The sequence below is a fragment of the Chanodichthys erythropterus genome, chromosome 16 (genome assembly GCF_024489055.1).
Source record: "Chanodichthys erythropterus isolate Z2021 chromosome 16, ASM2448905v1, whole genome shotgun sequence".
NCBI lineage: Eukaryota > Metazoa > Chordata > Actinopteri > Cypriniformes > Xenocyprididae > Chanodichthys > Chanodichthys erythropterus.
The window spans coordinates 23831020-23852726 of NC_090236.1; the positions used below are offsets into that span (position 1 = coordinate 23831020).

Below are 21707 nucleotides of genomic sequence, written 5' to 3' on the forward strand. Positions count from 1 at the left end.
ATTAAGCTTTATCAACTAAAAAATAATAAAGTACAACTTGCAATATTTAAGGCAATCTGTTTCCTCAGGTTTTCCAACTGAAGTCAAATTATTACAATTTACAGATATCCCCTCCTCTTTCATTGGTCAGACATACAGATAGTCCCACCCCAAACTCAAGCTATTAGCTTATTTTGTTTGCTTGTTACAGTTTTCTCTGCATATTAGATATGAAAAATTATTTTAACATTGAAAAATGTTACTCTATAACACAAAAAAAACACAATATAACACAAAAAATAAATAAATAAATAAATAAATAAATATATATATATATTTATAATATGTATTTTGTTTTTTGGGTAAAATCCTTCCTTCATGATATTTTCATCTCAGGGAGGAAGTGCAAGACTTTCTTCATGAAATCTACTTCCTTCCTGACCATCCAGAACTGAAAAACATTCACAAGATCCTTCAAGATTACCGTAAGGTACAACCTAAACAAACCAGTCACATCAAAGTATAAATAACATTTATACTTTGTTTAATATTGTGCTACACTTCGTGACTTGATTTCAATAAAATTAAATTATTTCAATAATGATGGTTGTGATGCACTATTTTTCGGCAACAGCAAACCTCAAAGAGCACCGACACGCAGACAGCACTTCAGCTCTCCATGCGGGCGATCCAACACGAGAATGTGGATGTACGCATCCATGCGCTCACCAGCCTGAAGGAGATGATATACAAGAACCAGGTCAGACTCACTCTTAATAAATTAGAGAGCATTGCCTGCTTGGATGCAGAGACATCCAAATGCCATACATTACCTGTAAACCATGTCAGCATAGTAAGAAGTTTATCTTTTTTTCCTCACTCATTAAAATGTAGTAAGTAAAATGAAAATGTTTTGTGTAAGTACAGGAGTCTGTACATTAATAAATATTAATTATAATACAAATGCAACATAAAGTATGTAAATACAATATGGGATTGTAAGCATATTATTACAGGCCAGGCTTCAAATGTAATATGTGACAGGAGCCTGAAAGGTTGAAGACCCCTGACCTACATATATTTTTTTTGCTCTACAGGATGCTCTATTAAAACATGTTGTGGACAGTGAGATGGTAGAGCCAGTGATCTCTCAGTTAGTGACAGTGTTGCTCCGGGGCTGTCAGGACGTCAACCCTGAAGTCAGGCTTTTGTGTGGGGAATGCCTGGGGGAGTTAGGAGCCATTGATCCTGGACGGCTTGACTTTTCACCTGCTGACACTCAGGGAAATGGCTCGACATTTGTGGTAAGGCGTTCCTCAGACAGTTTTGTTGTTTGTTGCTGTATGTGTCAAGCAGAATCTTAAAGATCCTGTTTTAAAGGGTTCACCCAAAAATGAAAATTTACTCACCCTCATGTTGTTCCAAACAAATTAAGATAATATTTAATATAAATCTGAGACATTTCTGTTCCTCCAATGACAGTCCACACAACTACCAATTTGACAATTCAAAAAGTTCATAAAGAGAGCGTAAAACTAAGCAGTTTAGTCCAAATTTTCTGAAGAGACTCGGATCACTTTATATGACAAACATTTAATTTAGGCTTTTATTCACATATAAACATTCATCAACTCACACATCAGTTGTGGTAAACGGAAGCTCAAGAATGCTTGCTTGATGTGCGAGAACCAATAAGGTTCATTCTCATGTGTTACACAACATGTTTGAGCTTCTGCAAGAACCAATGAGGTTTGTTCTAGCGCGTCAAGCAGGTTCGGTTGAGCTTTTATGTTCGCTGATCAATGTATATATGTGAATAAAGCCTAAATTTGATCTGTTTATCATATAAAGTGATTGTGTCTCTGCAGAAAATTTGAACTAAACCTGTTGATTCATATGGATTAGATTTACGATCTCGTTATGAACGTTATGATGTTTTTTAAGCGTCAAAGTGGTAGTTGCGTTGTCTGTCAATAAAGGGACAGAAATCTCAGATTTCATTTAAAATGTCTTAATTTTTGTTTTGAAGATGAATGAAAGTCTTACGGGTTTGAAACGACACGAGAGTGAGTAAATGATGACAATTTTTTCATTTATGGGTGAACTAACTCTTTAAGTGTGTAGGTTTTACATTTTATGTATTCCAAGTGTTATGCACTGAATAAAAAGAGTGTCTTTATGCTTTTAGAGTGGGATCGATGATCCAAATTTTGCCTATGAGCTACTGACAGAACTGACCAGAGCCTTTCTGGCCTATGCAGATGATGTGAGAGCTCAAGATGCTGCGGCGTACGCCATGCAGGTATGCACTGGGCCAAAGATATTTTCTCTTTTAACTTTGATATTGTGCCTTTGTATGATGTTATATACAACACCACATGGTGTTAATCACAGCACCAAATACTTAAATACTTTATGGCCTGGTTTCACAGACAGGGCTTAGATGAAGCCAGCTTAGTTCAATTAGGACATTTAACCCTTTAAAGTGTATTTTCATAATCTTTCAAATTTTCATAAAATTTAATTCATAATCAAATTACAAAGCAACCACTGAATGGTAATAACATAAAATAGGTAACATTTTAAAGCTTTTTAGTGCATCTATTTTGATAAACTCTAAACAAGTGCTGAGTAGTCCCTCTAAAACGGAGTTTACCCCCGGCGGACGCCACCTAGCTACGAAAAAATTTAATGATCATATTTTTCAAAACTACTTCCTTGATCAATACAAAATAGTTGTCATTTGAAAGTTTAGAGTCTGAACTTTAAAATGAATGTAGCCAATTTGATTTACTCCTAAGTAGTGCTGAGTTATTTGCTGATAAATAAAAAAAGTTTTCATAATTTTTGAAATACTTTTTTTTGTACTGTGTACTGTAATATGTCAAAAACATCATACTCAGGGAGTCATGTGTCATATGTCATTTGAAAGGTCTCACAGAGTAGAATACAGCTACAGTAGCATATCTGTTTTGGGCTTTGACTTGAACTTGAGCGAGTTTGAAGCCCCCCCCCGACCCATATGTAAATAATATATGGATGCAGCATTTATGTCACATTTTTGCTTGTAACATGAAACATTCTCCGATCATGGAAAATGGCAACCATTATTTACAGCAGATTTTTACGATTAAAAACTTACCATAATCTATCACTTAGATCTAAAGATATTCTCTCAAGGAGATATAACACAAAACTCCACAGGCGCACATGTAGCTAAGTAAAATCAAACGTAGCTTTCACGTGGCGTTTACGCTTGTAATTTCATGAAACATGCACAGATCGCAGAAAACATCATTACTTACATCGATGCTCCCGATTGAAAGTCCAAAATGAACATAATCCATTGTGTCGATCATGAGATATTGCTCACGGAGGAACAACATTTTTCAAAATGCTATCTGAGTGTCAAGGACTAAACAAAAAGTCTACTTTGTTTCCAAATGCTGTAACTTTTGATTACTTTATGCTATCACCACAAAATATGATCCAGATGCAGCTCACATGCAAACTCTGTAAACTTCTGTTTCAGGAGCTGCTATCATTATTTGAATGTCGGGAGGGCAGGACTGATTCACCAGGTCGCCGTCTATGGAGAAGATTCCCAGAACAGGTTCAGGAAATCCTAGAGCCACATCTAAATACCAGGTTGGACATGATCATTTTGCATGACATGTTGTCAGCTGCTTTTATAGCCTGTATCCAGTGTGCATAAAACTGATTTGTTTGAATTATCTGAAGGTATAAGAGCTCTCAGAAGGTGGTGAACTGGTCGAAGTTGAAAAAGCCAATATATCTCAGCAGCCGTGGAAGCAAATTCTCTGACTGGTCTGCAACCTGGGCAGGATATCTCATCAGTAAAGTAAGTTCATATTCACTTGTTTTCCTGCGTTATCAAACCTCATGTGTATATATATATATGACTAATTCTGCCTCTTCCTTTTGTGTTTTTTAGGTTAGACATGAGCTTGCTGGCAAAGTGTTCAACTGCTGTAGTTTCATCATAAAGCATGATTACAAAGTGACCATCTACCTGCTGCCCCACATTTTGGTCTATGTCCTGATTGGATGCACTCAGGAGGAGCAGAGAGAGGTATACATTCTCAAGCCCTGTAGAAAAGGACACACTATTCATTTTTGTTTGGAAACTGTCCGTGTAGTGTTTCTCAGTAAAGTTTAGTAAACAAAATACAAAACAAAACCAATAATATTACCAGTGAAAAAGGCTCTGAATAGTGCTTCTGTTTGTGTCCTGTAGGTAAATGAAGAGATCATGGCAGTCCTGAAGGAGGGTGATCCACGGTTATTGCGACTGCAGGACAACGCCTCCAGTCTGAGTCAGCTCAGCACACAAACAGTCTTCTCCATGCTGGACCATCTCACTCAGTGGTCCCGCCACAAATTACACAGCCTGAGTACCAACAAGAGGTCAGGAAAACATGCCAGAGAGCAGCCGCAGACACAGGCATCAGGTGACTTACAAAACAAATTTCTGAATTCAGTTTATAAAAGCTGATGCTAATTTATTATTAAAGTCCCCAATAATTGTATCCCTTAAAACTCATCTTTGATCACCAAAATTACATATTTAAACATTTTGTGTGAAAAAATTTCTTAATGCCTTAAAATGGCTTGAGCTTGATTTTCACCAGAGGGGGACTTTAACATTTTGATATTATTAGGAATGATAATAGGCCATTTGTCTTTTTGTTCTTTTTTTAATTTTTAAGATGGCATCAATAACATCTCAAAATACACACCAATAATCTGACTAAAATCAATACTTTATGCCATTAATTTTTTTTCTTCTATAAAATCTGTCAAACAAACATTAAACAATGAAACAGCAATTTGATATATACATGTATGAAGGTTTGGGTTCAGGAAGATTCTGAATGTTTTTGAAAGAAGTGTCTTATGCTCATATAGGCCTTAATTAGAAAAATACAGTAAAACAGCATGTTTTTTGAAATGTTATTACAATTTGTATTTTAATATATTTTAAAATGTAATTTATTTTTATGATGGCAAAGCTGAATTTTCAGCAGCATTATTACTCCAGCAATCTCCAGTGTCACATGATCCTTCAGAAATCATTCTAATATGCTGATTTTCTGCTCAAGAAACATTTCTTATTAGAATAATGTTGAAAACAGTTGTGCAGATATTTTAGTAAAAAATGTGATGCATTTTATTTAGGATTCTTTGAATAGAATGTTTAAAAGATAATTTGTTTTAAAATGTATTCATTATTTTTTGTAAAATTAGAATGTCTTAATTGTCAGTTCTGATCAATTTAATGTGTACTTGAAAAGTGGTTCCTTGAATATTTTAAATGTTTGAAAAGTTAAGAGAAATGTTGTCACCATATTTTGGGAATAATCCAGGTGAATTCTGTAGCTACAGAAGTATAGTAGTTTTAAAATGATTTAGTAGTTTTAAGTAGCAGATAGTATAGTAGTTTTAATATGATCCTGTACAATTCTATGCAGTGATGTAAGCATATAAATAAATGTATTTATTTATTTATTTTTGCTTAATTTCGAGAAAGTATTTCTGACTCTTTCTTTATCATCTTAGGGCCAGAGAGCAGTGAATATCAAAGCGTAGTAGCCTTCCTCAACAGCATTCCTCAGGATGTGCTGGCCAAGGCATCCTTCCGCTCCAGAGCCTACACACGGGCTGTCATGCACTTTGAGTCCTTCATCCGTGAGAAGAAACAGAACATCCAGGACCATCTTTCATTCCTACAGGTCTTACCATTCTACAGATTTTTGTATGAGTGTTTTTGGTTGCTGGTTATGGCTACTTACTAAATAAATAAATTGATATAAATAAATTGAAATATTTAGTCAGAATTACCTTATGTAAGAAGAAATTGGATGGTGGAGTGATGTGGAGACATTAAACTAACTAATCTATGCTAATTTTCAAAAGTTTGGGGTCAGTCAGATTTTTTTTAAATTGTTTTGAAAGTCTCTAATGTTCACCAAAGCTGCATTTATTTGATCAAAAACATAATGAAAACAGTAATATTGTGAATTATCGTTTTCTATTTTAATATATTTTAAAAAGAAATTTTGCCACCTTGGAATTATAAGGTTCGATCGGCATTCTTAGCAGTTTTGAGATATTGAGCTTAAATGTTTTTGCATTCCATACTTATTTGTAGATAGAAACTTACTGTTTTATAAAAAAAGTCCCAAAATGTACACAACTTTAAAAAAAAATCAATGTAAATAAGTTGTCACTGAATAAGAATATGTGAATAACTCAGTTTTGACAAAAATGTCTGATAGAACCATACGTCCAAGGTGACAGTTTATTCCTGTGATGGTAAATCTAGATTTTAAGCATCATTACTCTCACATGATTCTTCAGAAACCATTCTGATATGCTGATTTGGTGCTCGGTAATCATTTCTGATTATGATCAATGATGAAAACAGTTGTGCTGATTAATATTTTTGTGTAAACCTAAACACTATTTTCAGGATTGATGAATAGAAAGTTCAAAAGAACAGAATTTATTTGAAATAGAAATCTATTTCACATTATAAATGTATTTATTTACTCTTATGTTTTGATCAATTTTTGATCAACAGTATGAAAATCAGTTACCTCAAAAAAATGCTATCATATACTTTGTTTATTGTTATTTTTACAAAAATATTTGACCTCACAATGCTGCAACTGATCAATCAGAACGGCCCATAATGGCTTATATCTGACCTAGCAAATATGCTTGGGGCTAGAAAATATTCAGGGAGTTGAAAACTGTTGCATGCACATATTATTACACACATAAATCAGATCTGCACTTAAGCTCTGTTATAACCTATCTTGTAGACTATGTATGCAGCCATGCACGAGCCAGATGGTGTGAGGGGTGTGAATGATCTGAGGAAAGAGGAGCCTTCATTGAGAGAGCAGATCCTGGAGCACGAGAGCATTGGACTTCTGCGTGAATCCACTGCCTGCTACGACAGAGCCATCCAACTCGAGCCAGACCAGGTCAGCACCACACACACACTCTTATCCTTATAAATACCTGGCAAATGTATAGATGTGTGTGCTTTGGCATGGCTTGATTCTTGTTTTTTGTCGAAAAATTTAGTAGCACATTAAGAATTTTTGGGGGTGAAATGAATTATTAAATTGTGTAAGTATTTAGATCCTGCATATATCTTTACTTTCTTATTTTTGGCAACTAATACTTTCCCTCCTGCTTTCTTATCTTTGCATGTAGCTCGTCCACTATCATGGGGTTATGAACTCTATGTTGGGCCTTGGTCAACTCTCCACAGTAATAACCCAGGTCAATGGAGTTCTAGCAAGCAGGTAGACATACTCAGTCCTCTGGGTGAATCCCTGACACCTCGGTTCACACAACCCCAGGTTTTGTGTTTTTAAACTAATGTTATTTCCTTTACAAAGGCCACGATGGAAGTCAGATCTAAATGCTTACCGGGTCGAGGCGGCATGGAAACTGTCAAAGTGGGACTTAGTTGAGGACTATCTTGCCTCTGGTAAAGGATTTTACGGTTTTTAGAGACATCGAAATGTTTGTCAGATTGAAGAAACATTACTTTTTGTCATTTATGTTTTATAGATTGTAAATCCAGCACATGGGGTGTCAGACTTGGCCAAATGTTGCTGGCTGCCAAGAAGCAAGATTCAGAGGCGTTGTATGAAAAGCTTAAAATAGCCAGGAAAGAGCAGGTTGTCCCTTTATCAGCTGCCAGTTTCGAGTGTGGCACCTATCAGAGAGGATACGAATACATAGTCAGGTAATCCAGTGGTTGACTGTTAAAAAAAAATAAAAACGGTAACATTTACAATACAAATGTACGGAACAGGATTAGGGCCAAGGAATAAGTACTAAGTAATAAAGAATAAAGTAATTAAATTATGAGAATAAACTCGTTAAATTTCAAGAAAAAAGTCTAGATAAAATGTTGAGAATAAGGTAATTAAATTATGAGAATAAAGTCATTAAATTATGAGAAAAAAGTCGTTAAATTATGAGAACAAATTCTTAATTTAACGAATTTGTTCTCGTAATTTAACGACTTTTTTCTCATAATTTAATGATTTATCCTCAACATTTTATCTTGACTTTTTTCTCGAAATTTAACGACATTTTTCTCGTAATTTAATGACTTTATTCTCAACATTTTATCTAGACTTTTCTCGAAATTTAACAACTTTAATCTCGAGATGGTTTTATTTTTTTATTATTGCTTGGCCCTAATCCTCTTCCGTACAAATGCAATGTGTTCAAATGCATTTTTGACTAAGGTGTTGTGTCTTAGGCTGCACATGCTGTGTGAGTTGGAACATGCCTTCAGTGAGCTGCAGAAGGAAAGCACAGAAGCTGGAGGATCCAAAAAGACTGAGCCCAAACTCAACTGGGACGCCCGTCTACTCATGACCCAAAACTCATTCAGAGCCAAGGAACCCATCCTGGCTCTGCGGAGAGCTCTTCTCAGCCTCAACAAGGGGTATGAGCACATATTACTTCTGCTCAGTAGACCATTTCATTTTAGAAAGCCAAGTAAAGAGCTAATTTCTGAATTTGCATTCAACAATACTGTGTTGTCTTTTCCATTTCAGACAAAGCTGACAATAGCTATGTTTCCATCACCGTTTTTATGCGCATTTTGAAGTATCGCATCAGAAACGAGTGATGGAAATGCCATATTTCTAAAAAGAATCACTTAATTCGCTAAAAAGTTTTTATACTTGCTTGAGGTGGTTTTTGACTTGTGTGAATGCAAATAATGGGCGATGGAAACACATTTTCTGAATAAATTCTGACGTAGCGATCGTTAAACCCACGTGACTAATTGGCCATTTCCGTAGGTGCTCTGCGGCACCCACCGTTATCTGCCGGAACAATTTGATTTTTTTTTTTTTTTTTTTTGCGAACTTTGACCTGAATTACTTTCTTTCTTCAATTAAAAGTTCAAATCGAAAAAACTGAAAATTTAGCAGAATGTCTGAACTGCTCTTCCATACAATGAAAGTAAATAGGGACCAGGTCAAAAAAGCAAAAAAAGGCACATCAATGCAGTCCATATGATTCATATGCATTTCTTCAAGACTTCTGAAGTTGTACAACAGCTTTAAGTTGATATTCACTGAAAATCTTGCTTGATAGCTGTGGTCACCTTTCACTTTCATTATATGGAAAAGAGTAGCTTGGACATTTGCAATAAATAACTCCTTTTGTGTTAACTGAGAAAAAGAAAAAGTCATATACACTATTAGTCAAAAGTCTTTAAAATAACTGTTTTCTATTGTAGTATATTTATACCAATAATACCTCATCATAACTGAGCACCGAATCAATAAATCAATAAATAAAATAAACAAATAAATAAACATAAGAGACTTCTTTCAAAAGCATTTGAATAATCCTTTCCAAACTTTTGACCGGTAGTGTAGGCTTCAAAAGAGATGTCCATGAGTAAATAATGAGAGAAATTTCAGAACTATTTTGTTTGAGTGGTAATATAATTAGATTTGAGAGTCATGATGAAGGCTGATGATTTATTTGCAGGTCTTCGTGCGAGGAGCAGGTTGGCGAATGCTGGCTGCAGAGCGCTCGTGTAGCCAGAAGAGCTGGCCATCACCAGACAGCCTTCAACGCCCTGCTCAATGCTGAGAACTCCCACCTCTCCGAACTGTTCATCGAGAAAGCCAAATGGCTCTGGTCTAAGGTTTAGCAGTTCAGCTAAATGTTGTTTATGCTAATGCAGATCTGTTTGATGGGGGTCCTACTCAATCATTGAAAGTGTAGTTAAAAGATATTGTTGTTACAGGGTGATGTGCATCAGGCTCTCATAGTCCTGCAAAAAGGTGTGCAGCAGTGTTTTCCTGATGACCAGCCACTCACAGACCCCAAGAGAATTCAGATCAAAGGGAATGCCATGCTGCTGGTGGGCAGATACATGGAGGAGACAGCCAACTTTGAGAGCAATGCTATTATGAAAACATATAAGGTATTTCAGGCAATCACATGCATGGACAAATGCCGAAGAAATCAGACTGATCAGTCAATATGTTTCTCTTTCATGCAGGATGTCACCAATCTGTTGCCAGAATGGGAGGATGGTAACTTCTACCTTGCCAAATACTACGACAAGGTTATGCCTATGGTCACTGACAACAAATTGGAAAGACAGGGCAACCTCATTCGTTATATTGTCACTTATTTTGGAAAGTAAGATGTTTTCTATTGGAAATCCTCCTATATGGCTTTTATTCAGCAGTTCTGAATAAAATGTTTCAATGTGTGAAAGTCAGGTGCAGTAATGCTTTGCTTTCTTCATAGAGCACTGCAGTTTGGCAATCAGTACATCTATCAAGCTATGCCCAGAATGCTAACCTTATGGCTAGACTTTGGAGCCAAAGTTTATGAGTTTGAAAAAGGTAAGGCACAAAAATATGAGATGATTCACTGATTAATGCATTGATTACAAGTCTTTCAGATTCATATAAGCTGATCTTTAAATATTTGGTTAATACTTTATTTTAGTGTCCTTGCTACACATGTTATATGTAGTTACTGTAGTAATAACTTTAAATTATGCATAATTACATGCAATTACATGCATTAACCCTAAACCAAACCCTCATCCTAACCCTATAGTAAGTACATGTAGTTAATTATTATTACTTAGTACTTAAAGCTGCTGTCCGTAACTTTTTTTGTGTTCAAAATTTACAAAAATTATATAATGAGAATGTACAACATGAATCCATTTTCCAAACCGTGTTTTTGTCTTACCCTGAATCATTATGGTATAAGTGTAATAAGTGTTTATGTCCAGACTATTTCAGACTGGACTGGTAGGACCCGCCGCAGAGTATCACAGTAACTGCATGACTTGCCATAGACATACACGGAGAAAAGTAGCTCTGGCTACAATGTTTTTCTGCAAGATGCATGCAGTTCTGTTTATTAACCGCTAGAGGGCCAAAAATCGCGGACTGCAGCTTTAAATGTATAATTACACTGTAACACGGACACCTTAAGATAGTGTAACCAAATATTTACCATATTCCATATTCTACACCCCTAAATCCTACTCCATACCTAAACTTAAAGGTGCCCTAGAATTAAAAATTTAATTTATCTTGGCATAGTTAAATAACAAGAGTTCAGTACATGGAAATGACATACAGTGAGTCTCAAACTCCATTGTTTCCTCCTTCTTATATAAATCTCATTTGTTTAAAAGACCTCCGAAGAACAGACGAATCGCAACATAACACCGACTGTTACGTAACAGTCGGGCTCATTAATATGTACGCCCCCAATATTTGCATATGCCAGCTCATGTTCAGGCCATTACACAAGGGCAGCCAGTATTAACGTCTGGATCTGTGCACAGCTGAATCATCAGACTAGGTAAGCAAGCAAGAACAATAGCAAAAATGGCAGATGGAGCAATAATAACTGACATGATCCATGATTACATGATATTTTTAGTGATATTTGTAAACTGTCTTTATGTCTAAATGTTTTGTTAGCATGTTGCTAATGTACTGTTAAATGTGGTTAAAGTTACCATCGTTTCTTACTATATTCACGGAGACAAGAGCCGTTGTTATTTTCATTATTAAACACTTGCAGTCTGTATAATTCATTCTTTATAAATCTCTCCAACAGTGTAGCATTAGCCCGGAGCATAGCCTCAAACTCATTCAGAATTAATGTAAACATCAAAATAAATACAATACACATAATCCGATGTATGCATGCAGCATGCATGACGAACACTTTGTAAAGATCCATTTTGAGGGTTATATTAGCTGTGTGAATTTTGTTTATGCAATGACAGAGTCGAGAGCTTAGAAGGGGGCGGAGAGCGTGAGCATTTAAAGGGGCCGCAGCCTGAATCGGCGCATTTCTAATTATGCCCCAAAATAGGCAGTTAAAAAATTAATAAAAAAAAAAATGTTGAGCTGAAACTTCACAGACACATTCAGGGGACACCATAGACTTATATTACATCTTGTAAAAAATAACGTTCAATGGCACCTTTAAGTGTTACAACAACTACCTTACTATTAATAAGCAGTAAATTAAGTGTTTATTGAGGCAAAAGTTGTAGTTAAAAGTGAATGTGTTCCCCCATACCAAAGTATTACAAATGTTCCTTTGCAAACTCTCCATTTCACTGTGCCTCGTTTACAAAACAAAATGCTCCAACAAGCATATAATCCTCTGACGTGATCCAGGACGGAATTAAAATAAACCTTCCACTTGTTTCTGACGCTTTGATCCTACTGAAGTCTGAGACACATCAGAGACACAAATGAGCTGTTTAAATTAGACTCTCATGTCTCATGCATGATGTATGCATGACGAACACTTTGTAAAGATCCATTTTGAGGGTTATATTAGCTGTGTAAACTTTGTTTATGCACTGTTTAAGGCAAGCGAGAGCTCCGGGGGCGGAGAGCGCGAGCATTTAAAGGGGCCGCAGCATTAATCGGTGCATTTCTAATTATGCACCAAAATAGGCCGTTAAAAAAATCTAGGGGGTATTTTGAGTTAAAACTTCAGACACATTCAGGGGACACCTTAGAATTATATTACATCTTGTAGAAAAAAAAAAAAAAACGTTCGATGGCACCTTTATACTATTGTATGCCTATTGATTCGAATTGGGTTATTGTGAATTTGCAGTGAAATTCCAAATGCTTTTGAATTGAAATTTATTCACTATCAAACCAAATATTCACCGATCTAAGTAAAACAATCCTGCTTCCTCCATCTTTTTCAGCTGGCCGCTCTGACCGAGTCCAAATGCGTGCTGAACTCACTAAAATCAATTCCGTCATCAGCGAGCACACCAGCAACCTCTCTCCCTACCAGTTCCTCACAGCCTTTTCACAGCTCATCTCCCGAATCTGTCACTCCAACAACGAAGTCTTCGCTGTTCTGATGGAGATTGTTGCCAAAGTCTTCTTAGCTTACCCACAACAAGCTATGTGGATGATGACTGCTGTGTCAAAGGTCAGACACCTCATGTCTATAACTATAAATGTCTTTTCACAAGTATAAACTGTGTTTATATGTTTTTTATTTTTATTTTTTAGTCCTCCTATCCAACTCGAATGAACAGATGCAAGGAGATCCTGAAGAAGGCAATCAGTCTGAATGACTCATTTGGCAAATTTATCGGAGATGCCAACAGACTGACCGACAAGCTGGTGGAGCTCGGCAATAAACCAGTAGGACAGACTGTACCACTAGCGAGAAAATAATATTTAGATTTCCAAGGAAACAGCTTTTATGCGTTTATTAATCTTTAATAACTTTCCCCATCAAAATTCATTTTGGAATCAATTGGTTCTGAAATTACTCTTGCATATGGATGCAGTTAATCTGTGTTTTGTTTAATTGTGTAGGTGGATGGGAACAGCAGCACCCTCAGCATGAGTGTACACTTCAAAATGCTGAAGAAACTGGTGGAGGAGCCCACCTTCAGTCAGATCCTCATCCCCTTGCAGTCTGTTCTTATACCAACCCTGCCCTCCACTGGAGGAGCCAACCCCAAACACGATGCATTTCCAGGGCACTGGGTCTACCTCGCCGGCTTCGATGACACCGTCAGTCCTACTTGTTTCACCACACCTCAGTTTTTGAGCACATGATGCATCACATTCACTCTCATTTTAAAAGATTAATTATTCATGATATCATTATATGTTTCATTTCATAAAGGTGGAGATCTTGGCATCCTTACAGAAGCCAAAAAAGATCTCGCTCAAGGGCTCGGATGGAAAATTCTACACCATGATGTGCAAACCCAAAGATGACCTGAGGAAAGACTGCAGGCTGATGGAGTTCAACTGTCTCATTAATAAGGTAGTAGCGTTGTGCTGTTCACTGAATACCACAGCGATGAATTGCATTTTCTTGAGAACTCGCATAATAAAAGTGTGCCGTTTGTTTGTTAGTCTTTGAGGAAAGATGCAGAATCTAGACGGAGGGATTTGCACATTCGAACATACGCCGTCATCCCTCTGAATGAAGAGTGTGGCATAATAGAGTGGGTCAACAACACGGCGGGTTTACGCCACATCCTCACAAAGCTGTATAAAGAGAAAGGTGTGCTGATTTCATAGCCTCTAGTTCTCTGCTTGTGATATACAGTGTGTCATAAAGGAATAATGTTATGTGTTGCATAACACAGTGATTTAACACTAATCTAGAACTAATTTTACATTTGTTACAGTTAACATTTTGTTATTTAATATTTAATTACAATATATTTAATCACATTGAACATTTGTGGTCAGAAAGCTTGTCATTATCATAAAATAAACACTGTATCACTCTGAAGTGGTTTATTTTGGATAATGACCAGCTCACAGTACATTATCCTGCTTATTACATGGCTACTCACCAAATAAATCAATATACTATAGTTAAAAAGTTTGGGGTTAGCAATTTTTTTTTTTTTTTTTTAAAGAAATTAATACTTTTATTTAGGGAGGATCTATTAAATTGATCAAAAGTGACATTTATAAGTAAAGACATTTATAATGTTACAAAATGTTTCTATTTCAAATAAATGCAGTTCTTTTGAGCTTTCTATATTCATCAAACAATCCTGGACAAAATGTATCACGGTTTCCACAAAAATAGGGAAAAAAGGACAATTGTTTGTTTTCAACAATAATAAGAGCACCACATCATCATATTAAAATGATTTTTGAAGGATCATGTGAAGTCTTGAGTAATGATGCTAAAAATTCAGCTTTGCATCACAGGAATAAATTACATTTTAAAGATATTAAAAACAGCTGTTTTAAATTGTAATATTATTTCACAATATTAATGTTTTTACTATATTTTTGATCAAATAAATGTAGCCTTGGTGAGCATTAAAGACTTCTTTCTTAAGTCTTCTTTCTAAAAAAAAAAATTACTGACTCCAAACTTTTTAACAGTATTTTACGGACATGAAATATTGATTAACCAATCCGAATCAATTTTAAAAGTGTTAAACATACTGTTTTAAAAAGAGTTTATTCAGGCTGTCAGTGTCTCCATGAAGTAATTTTTGACACAGTTGAGTGAAAATGTATTTGTTCTTTTCAAACAGGGATCTATGTCAGTGGAACAGAGCTGCGTAAGCTGCTTTTGCCAAAAACAGCTTCATTGCAGGAGAAGCTGAAGCTGCACAAAGATGTGCTGTGTGCCAGACACCCACCAGTTTTTCATGAGTGGTTTCTACGGACATTTCCTGATCCCACCTCTTGGTATATATGACAGGCTTTCACTACTCACATTCATTATATCTTTACACAGTAGTATGCTAATGTTTCTTAATATTACCTATTAAAAGTGAGCTTAGGGTAATTCAATAGAAATGCACTTACATGAACATCTTCACACACTGGACAAATGTGGCGTTTCACAGGTATAACAGCAGGTCTGCTTACTGTCGTTCTACTGCGGTCATGTCTATGGTGGGCTATATTCTTGGGCTTGGCGATCGCCATGGAGAGAACATTTTGTTTGACTCTTTAACCGGCGAATGCGTCCATGTGGATTTCAACTGTCTTTTCAACAAGGTTTGAGAGGAATTCATGAGGATTGTGTATAATTGTATTGCTCACAATACTTGATATCTTTCGGTAACTGTAGGACAAATGTGTTGTGTGGTGCTTAAGGGGGAGACATTTGATGTTCCTGAGGTGGTTCCCTTCCGGCTGACTCAGAACATGGTTCATGCAATGGGGCCCATGGGCACAGAGGGTCTGTTCAGACAAGCCTGTGAAGTCACACTCAGACTCATGAGGGACCAGAGAGAGCCACTCATGAGGTGAACATCTCAGAACTTACATTACCGTTCAGAAGTTTAGGGTTTGTACGATTTTTGTTTGTAAATTGTTTTTGAAAGAGATGCCTCTTATACTGACCAAGGCTGCATTTATTTGATTTAAAATACAGTAAAACAATAACATTGTGTAAAATATAATAATTTAAAATATATATTTTTTCTATTTGAATATATTTTAAAATGTAATTTATTCCTGTGATGACAAAGCTGAATTTTCAGCATCATTATTCCAGTCTTCAGTGTCACATGATCATTCAGAAATCATTCGAATACAATGATTTGCTGCTCAAGAAACCTTTCTTGAATATTAGATTAGAAATACAAGAACAAATATAATATGTTGAGCGTTTCAAATTTTAACATTCCATCCAGTATTTGTATTGCATAATTATCTCTCTTATATTCCTAATCAGTGTTTTAAAAACATTCCTGCATGACCCTTTGGTGGAGTGGAGCAAACCTGTCAAGGGTTCCTCTAAGACACAAGTTAATGAATCTGGAGAGATCCTCAATGAGAAGGTACTTCACCAATTACTTACTTCAGCCTGAATGAGGATGCTTATCACAACGTATATAATATGAATTTTATATTCAGCTAAGCAGGCTTGAAATATAAATAAACGTAAGGCGTTATGGTTGAAACACACTTGCTTTGAGTACTGTGCAATTTGATCTGTTGCATTTCAACTGTGGATTAAGTAACAAGCTTAAATAATAATTTAAAAATAAATAAGCCATAATTTGATTTTGTTCTACTCTAGGCTAAGACTCATGTTCTGGACATAGAGCAGCGTCTTCAGGGAGTGATCAAGAACAGAAATAAAGTGATGGGCTTACCTCTGTCCATTGAGGGCCACGTACACTACCTCATTCAAGAAGCCACTGATGATAATCTGCTGTGCCTGATGTACCTTGGATGGGGTCCTTATCTGTGATGGACAGTTGCACTTAAGAGTTTAAGAACAAAACTCAACATAAGCTTTCTGTTTAGTTCTGTTATATTTGTCACTGTTATTTTCAATGTTCCAATAGGTTAATTAAATTTCATTATTGTTACAAAAAACTTTATTCATGTGTTCTGTTTTGAAGGAATTTAGAGGTAAAATACAAGCACTAGTGCTATAGTAAACAAACATTAAGCATTAGCTTTTAGCACTGAACATGCATTTAAAATGCTTGTAATGCAATGAGTGGCTTTGATTGAATTAGTGGGTTTGTTATAAAAAGGTTTCGATTAATATTCCGCCTTCAGATGAGCTGGAGGCTTTAATAATTTCACAACAAGGCGTGTTATTTAAGCTTTTCAGTGATATTTCACTGTCCACGGAGTGTGAGAACGTTCCGCCGCTCACTGTCTCCAGGCGTATGATCAGTAGTGGTGATGTTGTGTTGTGAGCGTTCTACTGTCTTCTGATTGGTTATCGTAATTATCTTCACACGCGCGCTGGCAGCTAGAGCATCCCATCTTGTCACGCGCGTATGAACCACCAGCTCCCGCCAAACGCCTTCTGCTACAATCTGCTTTAGGTATGTATTAAAATGAGCGTTGAAATGATGCGCCAATGGAATCCGTTTATATATTAGAATTAAGTGGGTTGTGTTGAAGGGTAAAACGTGTATTTTAAGGCGTTGCTCAAAAGAAGTCGAACGACGAACTGGAGGACAGTGGGCAGAGTACGGTAAAATAGGAGATCTTTCCATAAATATCAATGGAATTTTGGTTTGTGGGGCATTTGCGAGTGGCTCATTACCGTTAGTGCCACCCGTTATTGTTTATTGCGAATTGTAGAGCCATAATGTACGATCTTGTCATAATATACATGTGACCTATTTTATAAGCTATAGACTGTCCTTGTGTTATCAAATATGAGTTACAGTTAAAAAAGAAAAGAAAAAAAGAAATAACGAAGAGGAGGATCACAATAGGGAAGAGTAGAGCAATTGTAACATTATTCCTTTATGTTAGTCTTACTACAAATCAATTAACTTGTCATCTTTTTCTTTAATGCTATACTTGCATTGAGAAAGATTACGTCAAAGCGATTTAAATGCAAATCAAAGTAATACAGTCGTTCACGTATTAATATTACTGATTTGTTGATATAGCAGTGAGTCTTTATAGCAGTGAGTCTTTCAGGAAACCGCATTATAATTATGTGAAATTAGTTTAAAATCCTTTTCACGTGAATATATTGATCAGCTGGTAAGAGCAGTCTTCATCTTGATAGTTTTTTTCCCCTGAAATAATGTTCAGTACTTGTGTTGAAGATTAATTTGATTATTTCTATTGCATATATAATTTTCTCACCAGCTTAATAGCTAATTTAATATGTCAATTCAAAAACATCAAATATTAAAACAATATTAGAAATCCTAAATAATAATAAAGTGAGATGATCACACTTTTATCAGGCAGAGAGAGAGAGAGACTAATGAGTGTGCTGATAAAAATAAAATAAAAACATAAATCTAGCTTGTTTGTGATTGGAGAGAGGTAGTATGCTTATTTATTTTCTTATTTTTTATATTTTGTGTATTTATTGTATGTTCATTGATATAGTATTGATGTTGAAAATAACAAATATCATAATTCCCATATATTTATCCTGTATTTGTCTTGTATCTAGATACAGTTATGTATATGAAAACATGGAGCTATCAAAGAGTGAAGATACTTCAGACGATTCAAAGAGGTCAAGTAAGGCACATGGCCAAAGTAAATGGCATGAAGAGCACAAATCTCACAACATCCCGAATAATGGATTTGTGAACACACACAGTACTGATGAAAGCCCATCCTCACTGCTTGTGCCAGACACTCTGGACATACTCTCTCAAGCTGTTAGTGGCACACTGTCAGAAGGTCATGAACGCCGCCACGGCTCTGTTAAAAGGAGCAGAACCCATGACTGTGTGAGAGGAATGGGACTGCAGCAAGCTAAGAGTCCTGGATACAAAGATGGGACCAACTGGCGCCATCACCATAAGTTGGTGACCAGCGTCACCTTTTCAGGATTCGAGGCGCCTCTAAGGTTGCTTTGTGAGAATCGGGATACATCTGGCAGCAGTCATGAAATCATTGATTACCGTAACCTAACACCTCAAGTGCCCTTTGTGCCCTGCATAGCCAAATCCATTCCTAAAAAAAGGATCTCCCTGAGGAAACCTAGGAAGGCCATTAAGGATTTGTTTGTTCACAAAAGACACAAACATGAGAAAGCTACTTCGCCGAGTACACCATGCCACGTCGCAGGTGAAAATGTTCCAACACTGAAACGGACGAGGAAGACTGTAAGACACAGAGAATATACCACTGCAAGAAGCAGGTATAACGATGACCTCAGTGAGACTCCCTCCGATTCTTCCAGTGAATGTTGTGCTAATGTCTGTGAGGATGCTGCCTCATTAAAAAGCTTTGGATCTCAGGCTGGTTGTGGTGAGATATTTGCTGATGATCTTGTATCTCCTGAGGGCATGTTTAACCCTGAGCATGACAAAGTTGCCTGTGAAGCTCCGAGGCCAAGCCCTACTACTGCAAGTTTCCAGGGAGGTAAGGAGTGTTTGGCCTCTCCAGCTCATGCTGAGGTCCTGGACATGTTTGGGTTGTGGGAAACCCTAAACAGAACTTTGCATTTGGGGAACAGCTCAAAAGTAACAGAACATGCAACAAAATCCACAACACCTATCATGAAATCTCCTTCCACATCCAACTCTGAAGATGTAACAGCAAATTCACCACAATCTGTAGAGCCTGAGATCAGAGAACTTAATACTGACGTGGTAACACCTAAAAGTGACAACCAAGGGAACACTAGTGATGAGGGCTACTGTGATTATGTCTCTCCTGGTTTTGAGGACCGCAGCAGAAGTTCCCTCACTCCAGTGCATACCAACAAGTTCCCTAGGGACACGTACAGTGGAGATGCTCTTTATGAGCTATTCTGTGACCCCAGTGAGGCAGAAATTACCCCGATCTTTGATGATGAGATCGACCTAACAGACAGCATTGTTGACCAGTGCAGTGATTATCCATTATCCATGTACAGCTTCCATGTTGGGGCAGAGGAAAATCTTGCCCCACCTTTAGCTCGGGACTTCGTTGGTCGAGAACTCCTGGAAAGTAAATGGATGGGAAAGGATTGCTTACTAAAGCTTTGTGACACAGAGATATCTCTGGCTATGGGTATAGTTAATTGGCTTAAGCATAGGTCAGACAAAAGCAACCCAACAGAACTGAGATCTTCACAGAGTAGCGGAGAAGAAACGGGAGATTTATGTCTAAGTTGTAAAACCCAGCCAGCAAGGGTTAGAAAACCACCAAGAGGAGCAAGAACTGTTAATAATAGAGGAGATACAGTACATTTTAAAGAGAGAAGTCAGCAAAGTGTTGGCATTCTGCCTTCAAAATATGATGCTAACACAGTAATGTCAACCTTGGTTTCTCCAGAGAGTCAACCCAAGACCCCAACGAGTGGTGTGTGTTTCAGAATATTCAATGTCGACTCTCCAATGACTCCAGGTGGAGATTTGCAGTCCCCTGTGGTAAGCTCCCCTGGCTCTGGGACAAGTACTTTGTTTGTGTTGGCCATAAACAAGGAATCTCTTTGTGAATCTTGCAAGAGTTCCCTGAAAAACGGAGCTAAAGATCTGCACCTGTGCCGTTCTTGTATGTCCCTCATTGAGCACATCAAGACTTCAGACCTTTGGGCCCGTGTCAGTCTTCCCAGGTTCACTTTAACTCCACAGCCAATAACCAGAGATCTACTATCCCCAGCAAGCACCTGCGGGATAGGAAGTGACATCAGCATTGCTTCCCTTGTAGAGCAGTGTGCTAGTCAGTTGTCTTCTATGAAGATCAACTTTACCCAAACTCGCTCAAGCTGTGAGATAAGAGATGTCCCTGTACCTGAGCATGGGGTAAAAAGGAACAAAGGACACTCTCAAAAATACCTTAAGTCAAAACACAAGAAAAGACCAGTGGCAACTACCGAGAGAGCCTCGCATGCTAGACATCGCTTGAGTAGGTCTAGCTTTTCTGAAGATGTGAAACCTTCCCTTTTGGAGACTGAGGGACTTGGCTTTGTCACTACTAACGCTTCCAATAATTTGGTGTTGGAAACGTACGGTTCATGTGCTGTTGACTCTGGTGACACAGACGTATCTCAAGCTACCAGGCCTACATCTCTTCCTCTCATGACCTCTGCCTCTTCTGAGTTTCCTTGCGGAGAGGACCACCACATCCACCATTTGAATAAGACGGAAGAGGGAAACCCAGCCAAAAAGAAGCATGGGTTACGTCATCGCAAGAAGTCTGCTGTGAAAAGTGAGGGATCATGCAGTGTCTTTCCAGGGGATAGGAAAGTAGAACGCAGATGCAGGATGAAGAAGTAAAGCCCATATTAAACAGGTGCTGGATTTGTCTAATCTGACTGTGACCGCAGTGTAATATGCATCTAAAATATTTCGACTTTGTTCCAATATATTTGAAAAATGCTTATGTTAAAGTACATATTTTAATATATTTATATTAAAATATAATTATGCAGTCATTGGAAAATGCATTTCAAAATATTATTTTAGATCCATGTCACACTGCAGGACACTGCCACTGCTTCGTCATGTTGACTAGCCAGTTCTTTAATGTTTTTATGAAACATTACCAAAGCAGTAAATTGCAAGTGTTCACACTCTTATTGTGGTTTAGGATTATTAGGTTATGTTTACATCATGTATTTGCTTGTTTTAGCTGTCCAAATAACTGTAATCTTATTGCAAGAAAAATAGAGCTGAGAAAAGTTTCACTAATGACTGTAGGGGTGCTTGAGAAGCACCTGTGCTAGTGATGCCTCAGAGGAAA

General features: G+C 37.0%; 2 protein-coding genes across 4 annotated transcripts in view; both read left to right on the plus strand.

The window, feature by feature from the left end:
* Positions 1 to 18717, plus strand: part of atr (ATR serine/threonine kinase) — a 38166-nt gene extending 19449 nt beyond the window's left edge. For 2 of the 3 annotated variants that reach the window (XM_067362947.1, XM_067362950.1), the window contains 28 exons: positions 376 to 469; positions 614 to 739; positions 1077 to 1283; positions 2168 to 2281; positions 3512 to 3627; positions 3721 to 3841; positions 3935 to 4072; positions 4238 to 4451; positions 5560 to 5732; positions 6828 to 6992; positions 7228 to 7319; positions 7416 to 7507; positions 7591 to 7768; positions 8294 to 8482; positions 9544 to 9703; positions 9806 to 9985; positions 10064 to 10206; positions 10318 to 10415; positions 12779 to 13011; positions 13095 to 13229; positions 13407 to 13607; positions 13723 to 13866; positions 13959 to 14109; positions 15110 to 15266; positions 15428 to 15581; positions 15681 to 15832; positions 16264 to 16369; positions 16612 to 16910. In XM_067362947.1, coding sequence (XP_067219048.1) covers positions 376 to 469; positions 614 to 739; positions 1077 to 1283; positions 2168 to 2281; positions 3512 to 3627; positions 3721 to 3841; positions 3935 to 4072; positions 4238 to 4451; positions 5560 to 5732; positions 6828 to 6992; positions 7228 to 7319; positions 7416 to 7507; positions 7591 to 7768; positions 8294 to 8482; positions 9544 to 9703; positions 9806 to 9985; positions 10064 to 10206; positions 10318 to 10415; positions 12779 to 13011; positions 13095 to 13229; positions 13407 to 13607; positions 13723 to 13866; positions 13959 to 14109; positions 15110 to 15266; positions 15428 to 15581; positions 15681 to 15832; positions 16264 to 16369; positions 16612 to 16785 — 4207 coding nt within the window. In that variant the 3' untranslated portion in view covers positions 16786 to 16910. Of the gene's footprint in view, positions 1 to 375; positions 470 to 613; positions 740 to 1076; positions 1284 to 2167; positions 2282 to 3511; positions 3628 to 3720; positions 3842 to 3934; positions 4073 to 4237; positions 4452 to 5559; positions 5733 to 6827; positions 6993 to 7227; positions 7320 to 7415; positions 7508 to 7590; positions 7769 to 8293; positions 8483 to 9543; positions 9704 to 9805; positions 9986 to 10063; positions 10207 to 10317; positions 10416 to 12778; positions 13012 to 13094; positions 13230 to 13406; positions 13608 to 13722; positions 13867 to 13958; positions 14110 to 15109; positions 15267 to 15427; positions 15582 to 15680; positions 15833 to 16263; positions 16370 to 16611; positions 16911 to 18477 lie in introns of those variants that run through there. The other variant, XM_067362948.1, reaches the window with a different exon arrangement.
* On the plus strand, positions 18500 to 21136 carry amer3 (APC membrane recruitment protein 3; the record flags this gene model as incomplete). The annotated part of the gene is made up of 1 exon (XM_067364061.1): positions 18500 to 21136. A coding segment is annotated over exon 1 (2637 nt), but the record flags the coding sequence as incomplete, so codon positions are not given.
* Positions 21137 to 21707: the final 571 nt, after the last annotated feature.